The 21,266-nt window shown below is 37.7% G+C and overlaps 1 protein-coding gene across 2 annotated transcripts in view; it reads right to left on the bottom strand.

Annotated features, from left to right (window-relative positions):
* The window catches only part of SLIT3 (slit guidance ligand 3), a 400,487-nt gene that overhangs the window by 125,215 nt on the left and 254,006 nt on the right, over positions 1 to 21,266 (bottom strand). For both annotated transcript variants that reach the window (XM_083718777.1, XM_083718776.1), the window contains exons 8-12: positions 17,290 to 17,453; positions 15,859 to 16,000; positions 10,500 to 10,571; positions 7,225 to 7,296; positions 4,249 to 4,320 (exon numbers count right to left, since the gene is read on the bottom strand). In XM_083718777.1, the coding sequence (XP_083574903.1) occupies positions 4,249 to 4,320; positions 7,225 to 7,296; positions 10,500 to 10,571; positions 15,859 to 16,000; positions 17,290 to 17,453 (522 nt within the window). The remainder of the gene's footprint in view (positions 1 to 4,248; positions 4,321 to 7,224; positions 7,297 to 10,499; positions 10,572 to 15,858; positions 16,001 to 17,289; positions 17,454 to 21,266) is intronic.

Raw genomic sequence — 21,266 nt, forward strand, 5'->3', positions numbered from 1 at the left:
TGAAACTGTGCGCGCGCGCGCTGCTCCAAGTTCCATCGGCTCTGCTGGCGGGAAAGGCTGCTCCGGAATCTCTGGAATGCGGAAGTCCTTCCAACGTTCCCCCTTTCCTTCCCGCTTTTCCAAAGCTCTAGCCTCCTGGCGTGCTCCTATGGACAGCGCTGATTTAGTCAGCTGGTCCATAGACTCCGCCCTAGGCGCCCGGGAAAGTTCATCTTTCACTGCCGGAGAGAGACCTTCTTCAAATAGCATTTGAATAGGTTCACTAGCAAGGTTCCACCCCAGTCTATGAATCAGCATGGTGAACTCAGTCCAGTACTCACGTACAGATCGGCTCCCCTGTTTACAAGCCATCAACTCCCTGCGCACCATCCCCTGCTCAATCTCGCTGGAAAACATCAAGTCCATGGCGCGAAAAAACTTCATTGTGTCCTTTAAGATTTCATTATTGGCTGCCATCAGGGGGCGAACCCAGTCCCTCGCCCCTCCCTCTAGATGGCCAATCACGTACGCCACTCTAGAGTTCTCATCGGGGAAGTCATCAAACAGTAGATTGAGAGCATATTGCATCTCTGTTCTAAAGGCTTGATAGTTCCTGGGATTCCCCCCAAATTTCTGCACCAATCCAGGCACCCTTCTGGCAAGTGGGGTGGTTTTCCCCTTATCTGCATCTTGAGCCCTCCTCTCCTCCAGCCTCGCCGTTTGCAGTGCGAGCTGGACCTCCAACGCCCTGTACCTTTCTTCCAGGCTTGGATCTGCTCCAGCTCCAGCTGCCCCGGTTCCTGCTGGTTCACTCATGATGCCCTCTGCTTGCACAAACAGCTTTCGGAGACTGTCAGATTGCTGTGATGGGATAATGAGCTGCTTGTGCGTAAAAGCTTGATCCCGCTGGGGTTTGGCCGGTCATCCAAACCCAGGCACTAACGGAGCCCCCAAAAGCATGACTCCGTCAGTCGCTGGTAGTATCTGACAGTGGGCGTCTACGGAACTTACGCCAACATAAAAGCTGTTTGACGGACATGCGCTTTCGTGACTCTCTGCGTGACAGTTTCCGGCGAAGGGAGGGAATTCCTAAAGGGGGTCTAGTTACCTCTTCACTATTCTCACTAGAAGCGTCTGAGAGCCTCCCCTCCGCTGTAACTCCTGCACTCCCCCTGCTGGTTCCTGCTTCTGCTGCAGAGTCTCTCCTACTCTGCTGGAGCCTGTCCAGCACCTCTAACTCCGATGGCAGTTCCCTGACATTATACTGGCTACTTGGATCTCTCATTAGACTTTTCTTACCCTTTTGTCTCCAGGCTAATAAGAAAAAAAAAAATCTAATCTACAGCCTTCTAAACGCTAAATTAGATCTAATGAGAGGGCACTTTCCCAACTGTTCCACAGCAGGTTTCAAACCAAGGCAAGCTTTTTATGGTTCAGACATCCAGGGATGATGACAACACATTGAAGACAGTTTAAAAGTCAAATTCAAATTATTTAAATAACTTGAATATTTAAATAACTTGAGATATATATATATTTGAGATATATATATATCTCAAAATGAAAACATTCAAAACCTGCTCCAAGAGGAAAGCTTTTGCAATTGCTATTATTAGGCTGGTATCATCAGATTAGGCTAGAGAAGGCTCCGCACCCCATTCTTAGTTCTTATACTAAAGTAAGAAACACATTACAAAATAAAACAGAGTTGAAACAGCATCCTCATCTTTTGCAATCAGAAGCATGTCACATTTCTTATTAAAGACTCTGTCCACTCCTTTTCTACTGAACACACATGTTAAGCCTGAAGCGTCCGACCAGTTGGTAACAACCATTTGGCCACTAATGCTAAACCATTCTGGCATTTCAGAACCTAACCAGTTTAGTATATATCTATATTTATATCTATGTCCTTAGAGCAGCTCCCTTCAAGTAAAACAGCATGGTGGTTAGTATAATTTATATTTACCTTTATATCCTGCCAGAATAGTTTATGAGTCATATTTGCACTAGGCTCCGCAGCGGGAATGTCAGCATTTATGACTTATCCATTCACAATATTTGGAAAAAAAGTTGCTTCAAAGAATTAACAATATATATCTTGTCTACACATTAATCAAATTGGATGGATACCTAATGATACAATTTTTGTATATTTTTGTACCTAATGATACAATTTTTGTATGTTACTTCTGATATATAGCTCGCCCCTATACACGAAGCCAAGCCAAAGCACAACTAAGTGCAATACAGCCATCTTCTCAGGAAAACTCTTCACAAAGTTCAAGAGGTCAAGACACAAAGACTTTAGCAACTAATCCACACCTAATGACCCACCTAAGTGGTACTCAGGATATCACTCAAGAAATCACTCAAGGTATCTCTCAAGTAATTAAGGAACAAAAGAAGAAAAGGCACACTAGCCTGGGAACTTCCTCTCTGCCCAGAACATTGGAGGCTAGACACCACACCCCCTCTACAGTATTTATAGGAACTCAAACATTGAGATCCCGCTCTGTTCCAGTAACAAGAAGCCGAAAGCACCAGCCTGAAGATGACGAGTGAGACCTCGTCGAAACGTCGCCTAGACACCCCAACTTTTACACGGGAAGACACCCGAGGACACCAAAACCTGCATTCCTGTACCCGTGAAAATCTACGAAAGCAAATATATATATATATATATATATATATATATATATATAATTTTATCAAAATAACAATATCTCACTGTCCCCTAGCACCACTCAGTCTCATTATAACAATTTATAAAATTGCCATTTCATAAAAATAGAAATGAAAAACTATCAGCCAAAGGGACAGGATTTTGCACTTCATGCTAAATGCACTTCATGTCCGTCATCTATCACAGATAGTGTTCTTTTTTATCAAAAGCCAGCAGGATGCATAAATAGCAAGAGAGACTCATATATAATTAACTTATCACAACCAGAATACGGAGTTTACATGCTAGCAAAAACAATCCTAGCAAGACATCTACACCAGTCATAAGCCTAGAATAAATCTCTGTAACAAATGGGATGTTAGCACATTTAGAATAGCAACCAACTTTGCAACTGCTTCAAAAACAGCTATCTACAATTCTATAGCATTCTTTACTAGCCATACTTTGCTAACAGGAAACAAGAAGGAAGTTGTAGATGCAACCTGTACAGTTACCACCTGTTTCAAACAAAATGACAGCACACCATTTCAGTAAGAACCACCGCTTCCATGTGCTAACATTTGTAGATTGCAATGAAAATAAAAATATGACAAAAGAGAATTATTGGGCATTTGAAATGGTTATTGACTAGCTTGTGGGTACTCCTAGGTCTGGAGTTGTTACTGGAGGTCCACTGCTCTGCATGGACTTGCAGATATGCTGGGAAAGCTCTTCATGTCATTCCATCTCTGAGTGAAATCTGAAGTGCCTTAGCTACTCAACAGTAGTACCTTCCTCATTGAATATTCCTCCCTCTGATTTACAACCAACAACACCATTGTTCAGCTTTCACCACAAACTGAAAATCCATCTCTTTTTTATGCATTTGGAGAGGATTAGGGTTGAAATATTGGGCCACCTGGAATTGTTATAGGAAGCAGATTAAGTTACTGAGGTTGAGACGCATCTGATCAATTGAACAGTGTTGTCAAGCACTGGACTATGGAATTCTGGCCTCAAATAACACTTTCAAATAATCTTCACTTATCTCTTTTTCAACATTTTAAAGAAACAAAAGGACCTAATGCATGAAGTTTCTATGAAGATCATGAACCTGAAATGGTAAAGCAATGTCCCTTATACTTTTCTATGCAGAAAAAAACAGCATTTTCCCTTTACTTTCTGACTGCTTATACTGCTATACTACTATGAAATAGCTCTCTATTAGTTATACTAGAATGTACTTGTGATGTTAACACACAGCTCTTGGGAAAACTGCTAAACAAATTTTCTGTTCTCTCGCTGATTGCACTTGACTAGTAGTTAATGCTTTGTCCCAAAATAGAATTTCAAGCTAGGACTTCAATAGGACTTCAAGCTAGACATAAATTACTAATAAACTAAGACTACTTTGCCAATATAATTACGACATTTGAAATTCTGCTGGCTTCACATACCAGTCTTACCACATAGGAATAATGGTCTTCAATTAATTTTCAGTGCACAAAGTAACCAGCCTGCTTCTGCTAGCTGAAATTAGAGCAATAAATATCTATGAAGTTTTATAACAACAAAAGAACAAAAGAAATAAGGATAATACTCACAGCAACTGTAGAGACACGAGCCCATCAAAAAGACCCTTGGGAATCTCTGTGATCTTATTTCCATAGAGCACTCTGAAAAATACGAAGAGGCAAATTAAATAGTCCAAAGGTGCACTACTTACAACGAATCTTATGTTTAGCCACATTAATTTTTCTATCATTCTCCTCTTTATCAAGAGTTAGTTCACTTAAACTGCTAGCTATAAATAAAATAAGACTTGCAGGTAAATTAAATGTTTGGAAAAACTTTTGAAAATTGAATAAAGGATTGTTACCTGCTTTATTTATGTCATGAAACATTTTCAAGATCGTGTTTGCTCTGCATCAATTTTTGGTTTATCATTTAGGCTTAAATGGTTAAATGGTTAAATGGGTGGTTAAATGGGAGTGAAAATTTCATTTATGTATCTTAGCCTCTCTAGCCTATAAACATATATGAGAAAATAAAGTGACATCAATTTTTGAAAAGTTGAACAAATAAAACTAAAAAACTGTTTTGGGATCTAAAGTTATCATCAATTGCTCGGGGATACTGATGGATAAGGAAAGAGGATATTACCTCCAAGACTAAAGTGAATGCAAAGGCAATCTTCCCATATACAAACCAAAATTGGAGACAACTTTCATATTTGCATAATGAGGCAGTGGCAACTTACTTCACTTATATTCAATGCAATCCTATGTATGTTTTATCATAAATAAATCACATTGTGCTAAATGGTGCTTACTCCCAAATAAACGTCCGGTATTGCAGAGCAAATAAGAATGTTACTGGGGAAAAGATTTGGGATTTGAATTCGAGGAAAGCAAGAAAAGAATTTGGAGACCCGCTGAAGAAATGTTTGCATTAGGATCTCAGAGCCTGTCCTGTTGAGATGACAATTCCTAAAGGAGGCAGCACTGCTCTACTATATTTAGCATTGCACATGCCCATCACCAAACAATTGGCTGTCAACGCAGCTGAGTGTCACAACCCAGAAGCAAAAAGACCACTCACACCACAGTGTGATTTTCAAAATGGATTTTTGCGTATCTCATAACCTTTTTCATTGTGCACTGGGGGCAGTGAAAAATGGTAAAAAAAAGTATATGGTGGTTGCTTCACAAATGTTCCATTTTCTTTCTTTTTGTTTTGCTGGATATCAATGCCCAATGTTTTGCTCTATCAGCATTTTCTAGTACATTTTGGCTCATTATTCAGGAGTAGTTTTAAACATTCTATTTAAGTGTTAGATTAGCATAATCTAAAGTCATCTATTTAGCTTTCAAAAAGGATCTGAAATAAGTTACAAGTTCCAGAAGGAAATGCTAAGAGTAGTGGTAAATGCTTAAGAGGCATGCATTGGCTTATGCTAAGAAAAAGCTGAAGGAATGTTAGCTAACAACTGCTCTGGATATTAGATACCGTAAGGAACAAACATTATGTTTCTAGAATAATTGAAGAAATCCTAGCCAAATAATTCAAGGTAAAAATGGTTACTGCAATGCTCTATCATCAGAATCATTCAACAACATCTTCCTTCATCTCTGGCATCCCCACAAAAAACGATAATACACCTTCACTCATTAGGTGATAATGTAGTTGTGAATGACATGCCAAAGGCTAACCACCATGATGTATTTGGATCCAAGCTAATCTATCTTTTAAAAATGAGTTGAATCAGAAGGGGAAACAATTTAACATCTTATACATATCTGAAATAAATTCTCTTGTCAGCCCAAATCTGAGAACTGGTTTGACACATCATGTGAAATGTCTCCAGACAGTCTGGAAAAGGCCTTCTTTGCTGTGGACAGCCAAATTAAATGTGCAGAAAGCCTACTGGCACCCAGAAGTCTTAGACACAGTGTGCAAAAGATTGAGAGACCTTGGGGACAGTGATATATCATTTCAGTGAAACAGCTGTAACATATCCCGAGCTATAAATATAATGAAAGAAAGAAGAAACTGATGCTCATTTCAAATCCAATACTAATTCACTAAATACCCCATTGAATTAAATGAAATTTATTTTAGTTTTGTTAGCACATTCAGGGCTAGGAGAGAAGTCACATAACACAAAGTCTCTTTAGCCCCTACTCTTGATCAACATTTGAAAAAAGCAAGCTAATCCTACATATTTCTTAACTCAAAGATAAAGAAACTCATTATAACAGGGCTTGTTCAAGAAGCAGTATAGATTAGCAAATAATTTTTAATGGTCATTGCTATTACAGAAAAAACCCTGTCCTGGAAATTTCAATATTACAATCAATTACTGCTATTCAAACCATGAAAATGAGAACAAAGCAGATTTTAGAGAACTGTTAAGTGTTGGATCATTAGACACATTTAGCAGTTGTAGTGAACAAGCTTCAAACTTGCCTATCAGATTAATAGACACAGTTCTGCACCATCATTCACAATTTTGTGATGGGTGGGTGTCTGATTACAACCTACAGTGATCAGGACATCATGTATCATAAATTAAAAGAAGACATACAATAGTAAATAACAGGACAAAGAACCATTTAAATGTAACTAAATAATAGAATAATTTTGGCTTGAATTCAAAGATCCTACTGTGCAACTCACATGGCAAAGTTTTCCCCTTCCAAGTCTGCAACTCTGGTTGCAGAAAAGCTGCTCTAGAAGGCTGTCCTCTGGCAACAAGTTTCAAGGAATAGAGATTAACTGTTGTTACTACCAACATTGTTTTTGACACTAAGTAAAAGAAATATACAAAGAGTATACTGGGTTTTTTAGAGGCCTAAATCTCTAACCTTCATAGGGTATTCATCTATAAAAGGCATCTACGAGTTGCATAAACAATGGCACCTTCAAGTCTGTCTGATCAATTTCCAATTTAAGAAAGATTAGGTTCTTCTCACAAGGTGACAATTGCACTGGGAAAAGGAAAGCATCGCCAACCAATACTTGATCTATTTATTTTTAAGACTCTCCAAATCTCCTATCCAAGGTTACCCTCTACTTACAGCGAGGTGAGTGATTTCAAGCCCTGAAAAGCATCTGATGCAATATCCGATATTTGATTCTTGCTGATATCACTGTAAGGATACACAAGGGAAGAAGACAAGGTACTCATGAAAACACCATTTACCAATGCGCCCTAAGCTTTTAAAAATGATTTATCTTTAGATAACAGCAGCACACAGTTCTGCTCCACTTAAAGTTCTTAATCCTGTGGAAAGAGAGATGTGAATTCACTGAACACATAGTGACTATGGTACAATGAACTTCATTTTAAGGGTAGCATCACTACTATCTTAATTATAGCTCATACAACTATACTGACCTTCATATACGGTTCTATATTTTCTATATGAGCAATACATGGCTGAACTAAAAAATCTAGTAAATTCTCTGTTGCATATTTATAAACACAACACATATTTTTTCTAAGAGGGTCATAAAACACAAGGAAACCTGCCTAAATTATTACACTGGAATTCCATTTATATTTCTATAAACCCTATATATAAATGCAAACACTGAATACATCTGCAATCCTACACACACTTACCTGGGAGTATGACTGATTGAACTCAGTGGGGTTTACCTCTGGGTGAACATGCATAGGATTGCATAGCATGAAAACCCATTTATAGGTAGGCAGAAAAAGGGAAGGAACTCTCTAAGTTTCCAAGCTCCTTTATCTCATATTTGAACTCACAAAAGAAACATGAATAAAAGAAACAAATAGTATGGTAAAGCAGTATGTGTTGCACTGTGAAAAGCCAATTCTCTCTCCCTGGTACTGGGAGGTTGGGCTTTAACTTACAGGAGTGCTGGAAGCTATAGGGTGGATAGTTATGCATTGCTAACAAAGAGAAAATCTGCATCAACACAAAAGGATACAAATGTGCATAAAATTTACATATGGGGTATACAGATGCAAATTTAGGAATAATTATTATATTTTAAACAGAAATACAATACATCTCAGTATAGTGAGGAGGACACCAGGTGACTTGTGTAATTCAGTCTGCTGACCAATTGCTGCTGTCAGTAGACAACTTCAATGCTCCTGTGATCTTTTTTTAATGAATACTTATTTTTAAACCAGACTTAAACTGGACAACCCTCAAACAGAGAATTGTACCCTGACAACCCTTCAAAAGAGAGGATTGTCCTTAAAGTAGGACACATGGCCAACCTGGTAGAGTCCCTGCAATAAACAGATCATGCCTCATTATAACTGCATTTATGCCACCCCATTCGCTGTTCCTTAATAAGGATTGATTGTCAATCCCTTTCTCCTTCTTGTGAGTTTAAAAGACTCATTCTTTAAATTCACTTCAGTGGTTAAAAGTTTTTAAACAGAGTGTTGTTAACTGGCATTCAAATTTTCACTAACAGCTTAGAATTATTACAGAACAGAAGCAATTTATTTAGATCCATACAAGTTTGTAAATAAAACTCTTGTTTGGGGATTTAATGAGAATACCACCTTTTGTAACTTTGATTTTCAATTTTACCACTGTAAAACACACACACTTTTTATTCTCTTTGAGATAGGCTCCCTACATATTTGCAATAATTTCAAAGGTTGCATTTATTCTCAGACAACCTTTGAAATCTCTTTACAACATAAGCAAGCTACACAACCTGTAATTATACTGTATATATTGAGCCGCATATGCGCAGGCCTGATTTTTTGACATACACCTGGTGCCACACAATTTTGTAGCTTTTAAACCATTATAATAGTGCAGCAGCAAAGCATGCTATACTATTAACACAGACCCCAGTGTCTGTGACAGCCTGAAATCTGCACCTACAATAACCTCAATATTTTATACTTTGGTTTACAGATTTTAAATTATTAAAAAGTTTTTTTTATCTATTATAAGATACAGATTAGCCTTTTCCTGAAATATTTCATGAAATTTCTGTTCTGTAATATTCATATGGAATTGATTTCTAATAATATATTGCCTATGCTGAAAATACAAGAAATGAGGAATAGTTCTGTTTGTTTTGCTGTGCTTGTTTTATCACTTCTGTCATCCTTCTAAAAAGGTTAACTTGGAAGAGAATGCAACCAATTCCACAGAAGAGTCTCTTGGCAGTAGCAGAATTTCTTAGATGCTGGGTGTGTGTATCAGTCATAGTATATGAGGTACCATATGCAGCCTTATTCATAAACAGTAGGGTTTCTTTATAATGCTGGAAAGTAGTCTGAGATTGGTAATTTCAGAAAAGCTGAAGCTTTTGAAGTAGCCAGCACCTACATATCTTTTTCTGCAGGTGCACCACAATACTATGGCCATTTTCTAGTAAATAAGCCCCACTATAGTCAACAGGGCTTAAGTCCCAGGAAGTTCCAACATTTAAAAATAATAATAATCTGGAATCTGTTCCATTCACCATCAAGTATGTATTATTGCTTTGAAACCAAATGAAACACCAGCAGGCCTGCTAGTGACTTTCTCTGACATTTTCCTAATAGATTTGAACATAAACTTAGCCATGCTTTGCCTTCTTTTGCTACTGACAGCAATTTAAAGTACGTAATTGTATTGAAGTTGTTGAGTGTTTCCCAGGCTAACACTGGCATAGATGTATTACAAAAAGAACCCCAACCTCACTATACTTACATGGAGATTAAATCTATTTCCTATCAAACATAAAAAGCACAATATTACTATATGTATTTGCAAATTGCTCTTACAAGAACTGTCTTTTCAGCTCTAAGCCAGTTGCTTAAAACTAGAAATAGGAAGAAAAACATAAGCCAGTTTCCTCCAAGAAAATGCATTTCATGATAAGGACAGTAATGTGATAGAAGCAGATAGAGCTGTTATTAATGGCTTAACTGCCATGCATTGTTACCCACACTGTCCTAAATAAAAATATTATTGGTGTCATTCACATGGGCCTTATACCATATGCATTGGTATCAAACTGATAGTGCCACAAATGCATTAGCTGGATCCAGTTCTACATGTTCATGAGATGTTTTCCTATCCTCTTTCATGTCAGCAACTTAGTTATTGTTGTTGCTTTCAGATCAGATCTGGTCCTGAAGTAAAAGCTAGAAGAGCATGAACTGGTATGATTGACTGTATTCAAGAACAGCCTATGTGCAGGTGATATTTATTGCCCTTATGATACATGTTGCTCTGGAGGTCCTTCCAGTTGCATAAATAGCAGCTTGCCCATTTGCCTGCTTCACGGGAAATTAGCTTATCAGCTGCAAGCATTGAAAATATTTTATATACTGTATTAAACTACTTAAAATACTTACATTCTTTTTAATTTCTTGTACTGCGAGAAAGCTCCAGGAGGAATGTTTTTGATAGAATTCTGCTCCAAGCGGCTACAAAGAGAATTAAACACATTAATGCCAAAAAGGCAAAGCCACAGGATAAATCTTTAGTATTTATTTTTAAATATACCTGACACTTAAAACCACAAAAAACAAAACAAATATTTAAATGCTATTAAAACTTCTCAAGATTCTAGGCAAAAGCAAAGCAGACATCATCATCATCATCATCATCATGTGTTCTAAAGATGGGGTTTTGGGAGGAGTAGACTATCCCATAAGCTTTCTATAAATAGTAATATGAGTTCATTGTCAATATTACTTTCCCTGTTCTTATTACCAACAGAAGTCTAGCCAGATGTTAAAAACAAATCCAGGAAAAGTCCAGAATGGCTCTGAGCTTTTAGCACAAACAAGAAATGTCTTTAATGTAGTCTACAACCATTTATAAACTACTTCAAATAGTTTATGTACAGTGAAGTGTGTGAAGAGATGCCCTTGAAGGTACCTTCCAGTCTTACAATTCAATGATTTGTTTTATTCTGCCAAGAAACAGCTACTTTGCCCTTTGGGAGCTTTATTTTTAAGGCTTCAACAACTGTTCAGGTCAAAGGACAAGAGCAATTTCCTTCACTCTCTCTAATAAAACAGCAAAGCCTGAAGAGAGTGCAGAGCAGCCTGATGGATTCAAAGATATTTCTCTGAACATTAAGAGCAAGTCCGTGTATGCTCTGGCTTAGACCAGACACTCAACAAAATGGCTGAAAACAGCAAGGAAAAAGAAAGATGCACTTAAGGTGACAAATGATCTTCTAGGGTCAAAACCCCACCTGGAATTCTATCCTAATCAATCTCAAGGTTCAGCACTTTTTGTCATCTCCTTAGCTGGCACCTGAACACTTCACACACATGGGAAGACCGCAATGCAGGTATGTATATATAAAAAGAGTACCTAACACAGCTTTTCTAAAACCAGATCACATTACTGGGAGCAACAAAACCATATAGAGTAATACTGATTGCTGCTTAAGTAAGACATTCATATCAATGTAGGTTCCAGCAGGTGGGGGAAATGTTACTAAGTTTGGTAATGTGAGCAGCTTACTATAATTTTCCCAGTTTGAACAACATCTTAGCTAACAGCTATGTTACTGTGGCCTAATCGTTTGTCAAGACAGCTATGTTACTGTGGCCTAATCGTTTGTAACACAGACAAATCATTAAACCGGACAGAAAAAAGAATGAGGCATCAGTACTGATAATTTTTAGCTGTCAAGTAAGTGGAGTCTACAAATGAGAGAGCCTTGCTCTATTAACAAGCAGTGCTGTGCTCTCTTTTGCAAGAGTCAGAGCTCATCCCTTCCATAGTAGGAAACTGTGAATAACCTGTAGGCCAGATTGGTAAAATAAGTAAGCAAGCTTGTCATGTTCTCTGGTTGCACCTTTCTGGGTAGCATGGCTAGATGGCCTCTTTTTGGAAGACAATAGCTTCTAAAAGTACATTTTAGAGAAAGTAGGGGATGAAATTAAATACATGTTTTCAGTACATTATGTACTGTAATTGATGCAACAAGGAAGGCAAAGCAGGATCAAAGGGATAGTCTGCTCCAAGTATTTAGCAGAAGACACAAATGTGCATGTATGGATAAGTGGACATGCCACAGTGCCTGATGTGATGATATCAGTGTATTTGGCCTTGCTGAAGCATTTCCAGAGCAGAAAGCAATGCCAGGATGCATTAGGGCTCATTATCTCTTCAGCCTGAAGTTGAATAGAGTGGCTATAGAGTAGCATCCACTCTCTTGCGTGCAGCAGGGGCCAGGAGTGATTCAGACATGCACTGTCAACACTTGAGGATTGCAGCATATGTTAATGACTTCCATCACTGAATGGGCTATCATATATCAACCACTGTGGAAAGAACAAAAGTTTTCTGTTGGAAAGCACTGTGTTTGAATTTGCGATCTCAAATGATAACAAATCACGTGTGGTCAATTAAAGCAGAATGTTGGTAAATGGAGTCCACACATGTGCCTTTAAGTCATTATATGATAAGGCATCAAGTAATGTGCATGAGTGTGAACTGGCACAGAGAGAGAAGGCAGGAACCATCACTATAATGTCTGTTCTACCCCTGCTAGCTCACCTTCTGACACCAAACATTCCCATTTTAGTATGTATTAACTATATTTGCCACCTATTGGTGCATTGCTTCTGGTAGCAGCAGAGAGAAAGGTGGTAATTTCCCCAATGTGGCAGAAAAAAATTAAACAGAACATGGTGGAGAGAGAATTAAGAGCCAGGAAATGAGTCTGATCCAGCCAACCATGCTACTAGTGAGCAAGTAAAATTACTGGTAACCATAAATAAATTATGTTAGAGGGAAAGTGTATAGAAGGGGTTGGCCACCACTGCTGGGAAGAAAAGAAAATTGATTGGTTACTGATGTCCATATAATCCCCCTTACCCCAAAGAACAAGTAGAAAAATTAAAAATAAATGATTACTGAGACAAATGTGGAGGATGTGGTGGGTTGAATGAAGGCAATGTGAGCGAAATATATAATGTGCAGGAGACAACAGCTGTCATTGTGTACCTTTTCATAAAGCAAAGTGCTCGGGCTTGCTGCAGAATCCCTTGCCCCAGAGAATCAGCAGTTTGCCCAAGGCAAGTGATTTATGTGAGCCACAATGTCAGGTATATCGCTGGAACCATGCCAAGTGTGCCTTTCTTCCAGTTCTGCATTGATGTATTTATCAAGTAGTAAATGGCTACATGGCAACCTACCATGCCTTCAAATACTGTCATATTTCAATATTTAAATTTAAATATGTTTATTAAATTGAAGGCAGGAAATCAATTACAACTTACACAGTTGTAAAATTGTACAGCCTATTAGTAGCTTGATGTAGGCACAGTAAATCCGCTCCTGTCCTAACTTTGAGGGCTCTCTGGCAAGCTCCAAGTTACTAGCTGTCTTTCCAGAACTGTGAAAATGGGACCAGGCAGGTGGAAATATATTTGAGCATATTTGATCCTCACTATCACTATGCACAGATTGAGATACTAATATATTTCCTTCCCCAGCCATGTGGGAGGATAGAAGACCAACTAACCAAGTAAGTTAATAATGGCATCACATAATTATGTCCACATAGGAAAACACAGTCCACAAAAGGCATGAGACTGCAGCACTCTAAAATAAAGTTGCACTTTCTAAAGGTGAGTTCAAATGATTTTTTTTGAAAGGACATATCACTGCACAATGAAATGTCCCTATTGCTATTCATTAGATTCCCCCCCCCCATGACAACAACAAAAAATACTCCCAGCAGATGAAATGTAGATGCATACACATTAAATGCAACAATAGTCATATTTGATTTCGATGAAATTCAATTTCAGCATTTGGTAGTACAGCTGCAGCATATCATTCTATCTGTAAGGCAGATCTCAACGTTCTTTCGATGTTCCCATCATTTAGTCATATGGAGAAACAGTAAGGCACATGTTACTAAAAATCCAACCCCAGACCCTTATTCTCTAAGTCTTAAGCAGAAAGTACTTGAGTGACGTTTTTAAAAAACAGAGGTTTCACATACATTGTGATAAACTAAAATTTGCTCTTTTGTGAAAGTAAAATAATTGAACTTTGGAACCTTGGGGTATTGCCATGAATGCCAAGTTCTTCAATTTGCAGCACAAATTCATGAATATTTCTAAACTTCTATCTACATGCTATAGAGTCATATAATCATAGAACTGAAGAGTTAGAAGGGACCCTAAGGGTCATTTAGTCCAACCCCCTTCTATGCAGGAATCTCAACTAAAGCATCCATGACAGATGGCCATTCAACATCTGCTTAAAAACTTCCAAGGAAGGAGAGTCTACCAACTTCCATTCCACTGCAAAGCAGCTCTTAGTGTCAGAATGTTATTCCTGATCTTTAGTCAGAATCTCCTTTCTGTTAACTTGAAACCAATGGTTTGGGTCCTAGTCTCTGAGCAGGAGAAAACAAGCTTGCTCCATCCTCCATGTGACAGCCCTTCAGATATTTGAAAATGGTTATCATATCTCCTCTCAGTCTCCTCTTATCCAAACATACCCTGTTCCCTCAACCATTCTTCATAAGGCTTGGTTTCCAGACCCTTGATCATCTTGGTCATCCTCCTCTGCACAACTTCTCAATATCCAGCTTAAATTGTGGCACACAGTAGTTTAGGTATAGTCTGACAGCACAGAGCAGTACTATGACTTCCCTTGATTGGGACACAATAGTTATATCAATGAAGCCTAGAATAGCATTAGCTTTTTTTGCTGCTGCATCACACTTGTTGACTCATATTAAACTTGCAATAGATCATTTTCACATGGACTACTGGCAAGTCAGGTGTCCCCTATCTTATATTTGTGCAGCGGGGTTTTCCTGCCTAAGTACAAAACTTTACATTAGTCCCTATTGAAATTCATTTTGTTAGTTTTGGCCCAGTTCTCTAATCTCTTAAGGTCATCTTGAATCCCAAAATAAGACTGGTGATTGGGAATCTATTCCAAATTCTAGGCACCACAACCAGAAATATTTCCGATATCCACTCATTGTAAATTCCATAACAGAGGGGCAAGGGGAAGAGTTTGAAAGGATGAGCAATGCTGGATTCATTTACAGTGAGACATACGGGTATAGGGCAGCATACTACTACTACTACTACTAATAATAATAATAATAATAATGGCTTGTATCAAATAATATTGTCTTGTTACGATGACATCCTCTTCTTCACTTCTCCTTGCATGCCCTCTATGTCCTCTCCAAATCTGTTCTGAGGTTCCCTCTATCATCTGGAACAGATCTGAGAAGAGTGTGGGGGACACATGAGGTGCTGATGGGGAGAGACAGTTCTCTTGCAGAGGCAGACATTCTGCATTAATGGATAACTTCATTGAATAGAACCTGTTCTTTGTAAGTTTATTGGAGATTGCTAGTGTAAATGATCATTGTTTCTCAGTTAATGTCACAATATTAGTACAGGGTGAAAAGATTTGGAATTTGCAAATTCCAAAGGCCTCATATTCTTACGCATCCTGGTGCATACTGAAAAACCACATATTATGCATAAAAGCAACTTTTACAATAGAAGTTCAGACTGGAATATTAATCCCACTCAATCATCCATTTAACACAATGGACTTCTGAATAGGATTGCACTGTAAATATCCATTGGTAAATGGTTACTGCCATAAACTGATGGTAAAAAATAAAATAAATCAAAAGCAAGCTCCATGTGAGTTTTCTATCTTTGGCTGGAATAGAGCAGAGAGAGCCAAAGTGGCACTTACATTTCTACAATACTCTCCGGAAGGTTGGCTGGGATTTCTGTTAAGCCCTTTCCTCGACAGTCCACAATATTGTTGCTACAAGTGCAAGCAGATGGGCAGCTGATGGAATTGGCATTGCAGGATGGAGGTTCAGCATGTGAACCTGGGAAAGAAAAGGAATCAATATCAGTATTTTAAAATGTGGTGTTGTGATAATCTGCCATTTATATCAGTGTAAAACAAAGCTTACTTGCCACATTGTTTAATATGATGATGACAACAACAACAACATCATCATCAGTGAGATACTTGAAGATGTACCTCTTTGCCCTGGCCTTTAATACCTGAGATGTGTGTTTTCAGAACCTACCCTATCTTCATTCAATTGACTTTATTGTGTCTTTCCTAAAGGAGCCCGAGAATTAAACTTTGTTAAGAGTGCTGGGGACTGTAGTCTGTGGGAGTAAACTAAAGTTCCTAGCAATCTGCTTTACATGTATGGTGTGCTTGCAGCCAAAAAAAGTTGTAAACTTTCTTCACCACAGTGTAGTTCTGAAAATGTAGGATATTGTTTCCCCTTTTAAAAACCAATCCTTTATGCTACTCAACAAACAAAAATGCAAGGACACTGTGCCAAGTCTTCCTAACTAGGGAGTGGAGGGAACCTTAGCAGGGGAACCCACACCTTTTACATTAAAAATAAGAAAGTACCCAAGTGAGTTACATCGTCTATGATTAACTGAACACTTTAGACAATGTTCTCTTACAGAGGTTCAACACTAAAAGTGGCCTAAAAACTACTATTATATCAATCAATAAAAACTGATATTTCAAGTTTAATAGTCTGTTCAACTTCTCCCAGATGCTACCTATGTTTAAGTATCATATCTAACCAGCAACCAAAACACATAAGTTGGGAGACTTGAAGAAAGGTTACATGTTCCAAAGTTTCATAATTATAATACCTAGGGACAAAATGCAGACTTCTTCCTTCAGTCAGTCAGTCAGTCAGACAGTCAGACAGTCAATCAGTCAGAATGTACACACAAGCTTACTGTGTGTTAAATTAAACTATAGCATTACATATACACTTGCTTATTCATTCCATTTGTATGCTAGTCATATATAGAGCTCAGAAGGCATTCCCCTGAGAAAAGGTATCCCATTATTTGTTAATTACTCTTTCGCATTAATATGATATGAGACCACAATTGAAAAAAGACAATTTAAGTACAGAATTGTTAACACAGACCAGCAGTTCAGAAAAGACTCTGAACAAATCATAGTGATTTAAAATATATTACACAGTTTACTTGGGGCATGGCTGAACTGGAACTAGCAAGGAGTGGCATTTAAATACTGTAGGAGCAACATTAGAATCATTTATTGAGTGCTTAATATGAACATCAGTAGAAAACAACAGAAAAAAGCAAAATGATAAATTTATACTACCTGAGCAGACGTATTCTTTTTTCTGAACATCAGCAACATTAAATCCTCTCAGATGAACAGGTGCCATGCAGAACGTGAACTGCCCAACTGATCGCCTCTGACGCAGCCAATCAGAAAGCCAAGCCAAGTGGCAGTCACAGTATAAATAATTGGAATGAAGCCGTCTAGAATGCATAGAAAAAGATTCACATCAGATCTGCAGTCTTCAAAAATGGAGGCATAATAAAACAATCTAGTCTCTTGCATAGGCTTATCGCAAGCAATGATTTTGAAGCTCAACTGCGGTACACTGTCATATAATAATGTTTGTGTATTCAATGCACTGAGACTTCACAGGTTTTCAGTGATATAATGATGCTGCCATTTGGTAACTTAAGGGTGCGAGCCTATACACACTTAATTGGATGAAGTCCTAGTGAATGCAATGGTACTTCTGAGTAAATAAGCCATAGGGCTTAAATATATATATATACACACAAACTAAATGGTTTAAAAAGTGAAGCAAATACCAGAGATTAATGAAACAACCAACAATGTATTTTAGATAGTAATGTTGTAACAAACCTCTTTTTTTTACACTAGATTGTGAAATTTGTAGCGGATAGAAGAATTCAATATGTTGGGGAAAGTCATCTCAACTTCAATTTCCTACATGCAAAGAGATGCTATATACCTACATCTTAAGTTTAGCAAGAGATGTGATGAGCGATACACTGAAATTTAGGTAGTTTCTCATTAGCTTCTGAAGCTACCTTGTGTTGTATTGTCTATAAAAAAGTTCTATATTTGAAAAATGAGGTAGCCAGAATGTGGAAATAATACTTCATCCTTTATTCTATGAGTCATGACAGGAAGACATTAAAGCAAAGTCCCCATGACAATACTGTCATTTCAATAGGACAGGGTTGGACAGAACACTCATTTTTGACAGACAAACATTACATATTGCACTGACAAAGACAAAGTGCTGCAAAACACAGTCTAGTCCATCTCTCAAATAAATTAAGAATGTGAGAGAGCCTTATGTTAAGACAGTTGCAATTGGGTTTGTGGTGGCGCCTAAGCCGACAGTCTCTAGATTTGTATGTCTGCTAGTGGCCTACAAGGCTTTTTTCTCCTTTTTCGGCTGGGAAATTTCCAGAATTCACTTACTTACTGTGTCCAGTAAAGCTTAAGTTGCCTGACCTGCAGGGCAGACTATTAAAAGCACACATATCTGTTCATCAAAGACTGGATAATTATTTGTTTTAGTGGCACAAGGAGAGAGACTAGTTTCATTCAGGCAATGTCTTTGTATAGTGAAATGACTTTTTAGAAATATTTAATGGCTGTTAACCAGTTAAATAGTTTACTAGTGTAATTATATGGTTTTTAACTAATGATAATATTTCAATACATTTGCATATTTCTAAAACTACAACAGAGGTACCTTCTTGAAGACTATGGAAGAACATTATACTCTTTTTAAATATAAAATAACTTACAAGTTAATCAACGCACTCATGAAAATAACATCAAAAGGTAAAGAGTTTCAACAATATCATGGTAAAGCTCTGATTTGAAAGACATGTTAGTCCCAATCCAGAGAAGGTTAGTTATGTACCACTACATTAACAGTTTAATCAACTGTTTACCTATGTAAGAATACTTAATCAATTTTACTTCACATGCAGGCAGCAGAAATAATAGTGGTGCTTAATTATTGCAAAGTTATCTCAGCGTCTGTACAAAGCAGTGGTGTAGTGGTAAATTCCGAAGTCCAAGTACTCCTATAGCCATGCCTTTTCTAGAATTTTCACCAATGCAGACATTATAGTTTGAATACTAAGTCAGCTTTTTTTTCACCCCTCACCCCTGCTTTGCTGAACACTGAGTCTGACGAAGAGTTCTTTCTGATAAGCTCAAAACTTGCTTACTACCTTGTGACATTTTGCAATATGTGGTCATAATTTTTGTGTGTGAAATGTATAAAAAATAAGTAGCAATGCAACCCTTAGCCATGCATGCTAATATAACCTAATTTACTTTACTTAGCTTTGGTGGGCTTATCTCCGAGAAATGCTTTGTTTATTTAGCATACAGAATATGGTCTAATAGTGCCCCAAGAGTTGACATTAGTGTTCCTCTCGTGAAATAAGTGGCTTTAGTTCACCCGTGCCTATCTTTGCTCCACCACATCACTGGTACAAACACACAATTGTATGCTCACTTACCTGGGAGTGAGCCCCATTGAATGTGATGGGGCTTACTTCTGGGCAGACATGCAGTGTTGCACTGCAAGTCTGCTGACTTGATAAGATAATATTCTGTTATTGTCATTCAGACATATGAAATTACTGATGTAATATTATATTCCCTAAAAAAGGCATGGTCAAACTCAGCCCTCCAGATGTTTTGGGACTACAATTCACATCATCCCTGACCACTGGTCCTGTTAGCTAGGGATGATGGGAGTTGGTAGGTCAACAACATCTCGAGGGCCAAGTTTGGCCATACCTTCCCTAAACAATTATATCCTCTAAGAAATTACTTCAGAGAGTCAATGTTTTGGGAAGTACACAGGACTGAAATGATTCATCATAAAGGAATAACCATCTTCCTCCTCTTCGATCGACCAGACTTAAAGATGTATAAAAGTGCTCCTTTCCCCTTTTACCCCTTTCAGTGACCAAAGTGACTCAAGTTTTGAACTGCAAATACATTATTATTTGTGCTAAAATTGTGCAACGTACAGTGTGCATTCTGGAGAGCAGTCCATGTTGGGGAGGATCTATCAAGCCTTAACCATGTGCCTTTGATAAATAAATAGGTAATTTAAGAGGCCTCTATTACAAGTGGAGTGTCTGTGAATTGTTGCAAAGTCTTTTTAGTCTGCCTTTAATCTATATGAAAACACAGACAAATATATGTGTAACATTCATTCATTGGTTACAGCAAGAAAGTCAACATTAAGAAAACAAGGCAAATGAATGCAGGGCAATATTTTGCATAAATATAGCTGTCTCATCAAAAGGGAAACAGATCAATACAAATTAATTCTTGTCAGATCTGAACAAGGATTAAAAAATAAAGTGAAGGAGGATAACAGAAAAAGAATAAATCAACAACCTATAACATAGAATTAATAGATTAACAACCACAAAAATATAATTAAGTGCTACATGTGTATTGCACAATTTCTCTTCTTTAGAAGTCGAACTCAAATTAAATATCTTTCTTACACCCTGATCTTAAAATATTAAAAATTGAAATATCCAAAGGCAGAATAAACCTGTGACTTAATTTGATCTGTAATGTATGTAACAGATGGGGCAAAAAAAAAATTAAAGTATGCAATGGCTATGGTAAACAACTATAAATTCTATGCATTTATGTGGCAGAGAGGAGCAGGTGCTCTGTTACTACATAGGCCTTGCCCCCCATAGTATTTCCTAACACATGTGCTAAGTGTAATTATATGTCTGCGATATGGATACCCCTAAATGTAGTTTATAGATGGCTCTGAGGAACTACGAGGCAGTGAATGCTTCAGCCATAATGAGAGGCCTGGATAGAAACTAGTGGGTCACTCCTATAATCAATCCAATTTGGACTAAATCATACCCATATGCTTCCCTTCATTTTTCATCAACTGTGCTGTATCAAACATGGACAAGGAAAGCTCATAATTGAAATTTTAGAAGTCTCAGAGTGGCAGAAAGCTCTTCCTGGCCATCCTAGCAAAGTAATTTCACCGCTTCAGAAAGAGCATTTCTTTATTACTGTCCCAGTGTTACCAAACAGAATAAAAGAGGAAAGTCTTCTTAAAGTGAATGCCTCTATCAGATAACACACAGCTTAATAACATGGGAAATGTGGGAGATTCATGCAGTACACTTTTACAAGTCCTATTAAAAGGGCAATCTTTTCTGTATAAGCACATTGGTTGCAAGAGGACCATTAATATCCACTTGGGTTAACACATTTTTAATAAGGAA

This window comes from Podarcis gaigeae (assembly GCF_964106915.1).
Source record: "Podarcis gaigeae genome assembly, chromosome: 2".
Taxonomy (NCBI): domain Eukaryota; kingdom Metazoa; phylum Chordata; class Lepidosauria; order Squamata; family Lacertidae; genus Podarcis; species Podarcis gaigeae.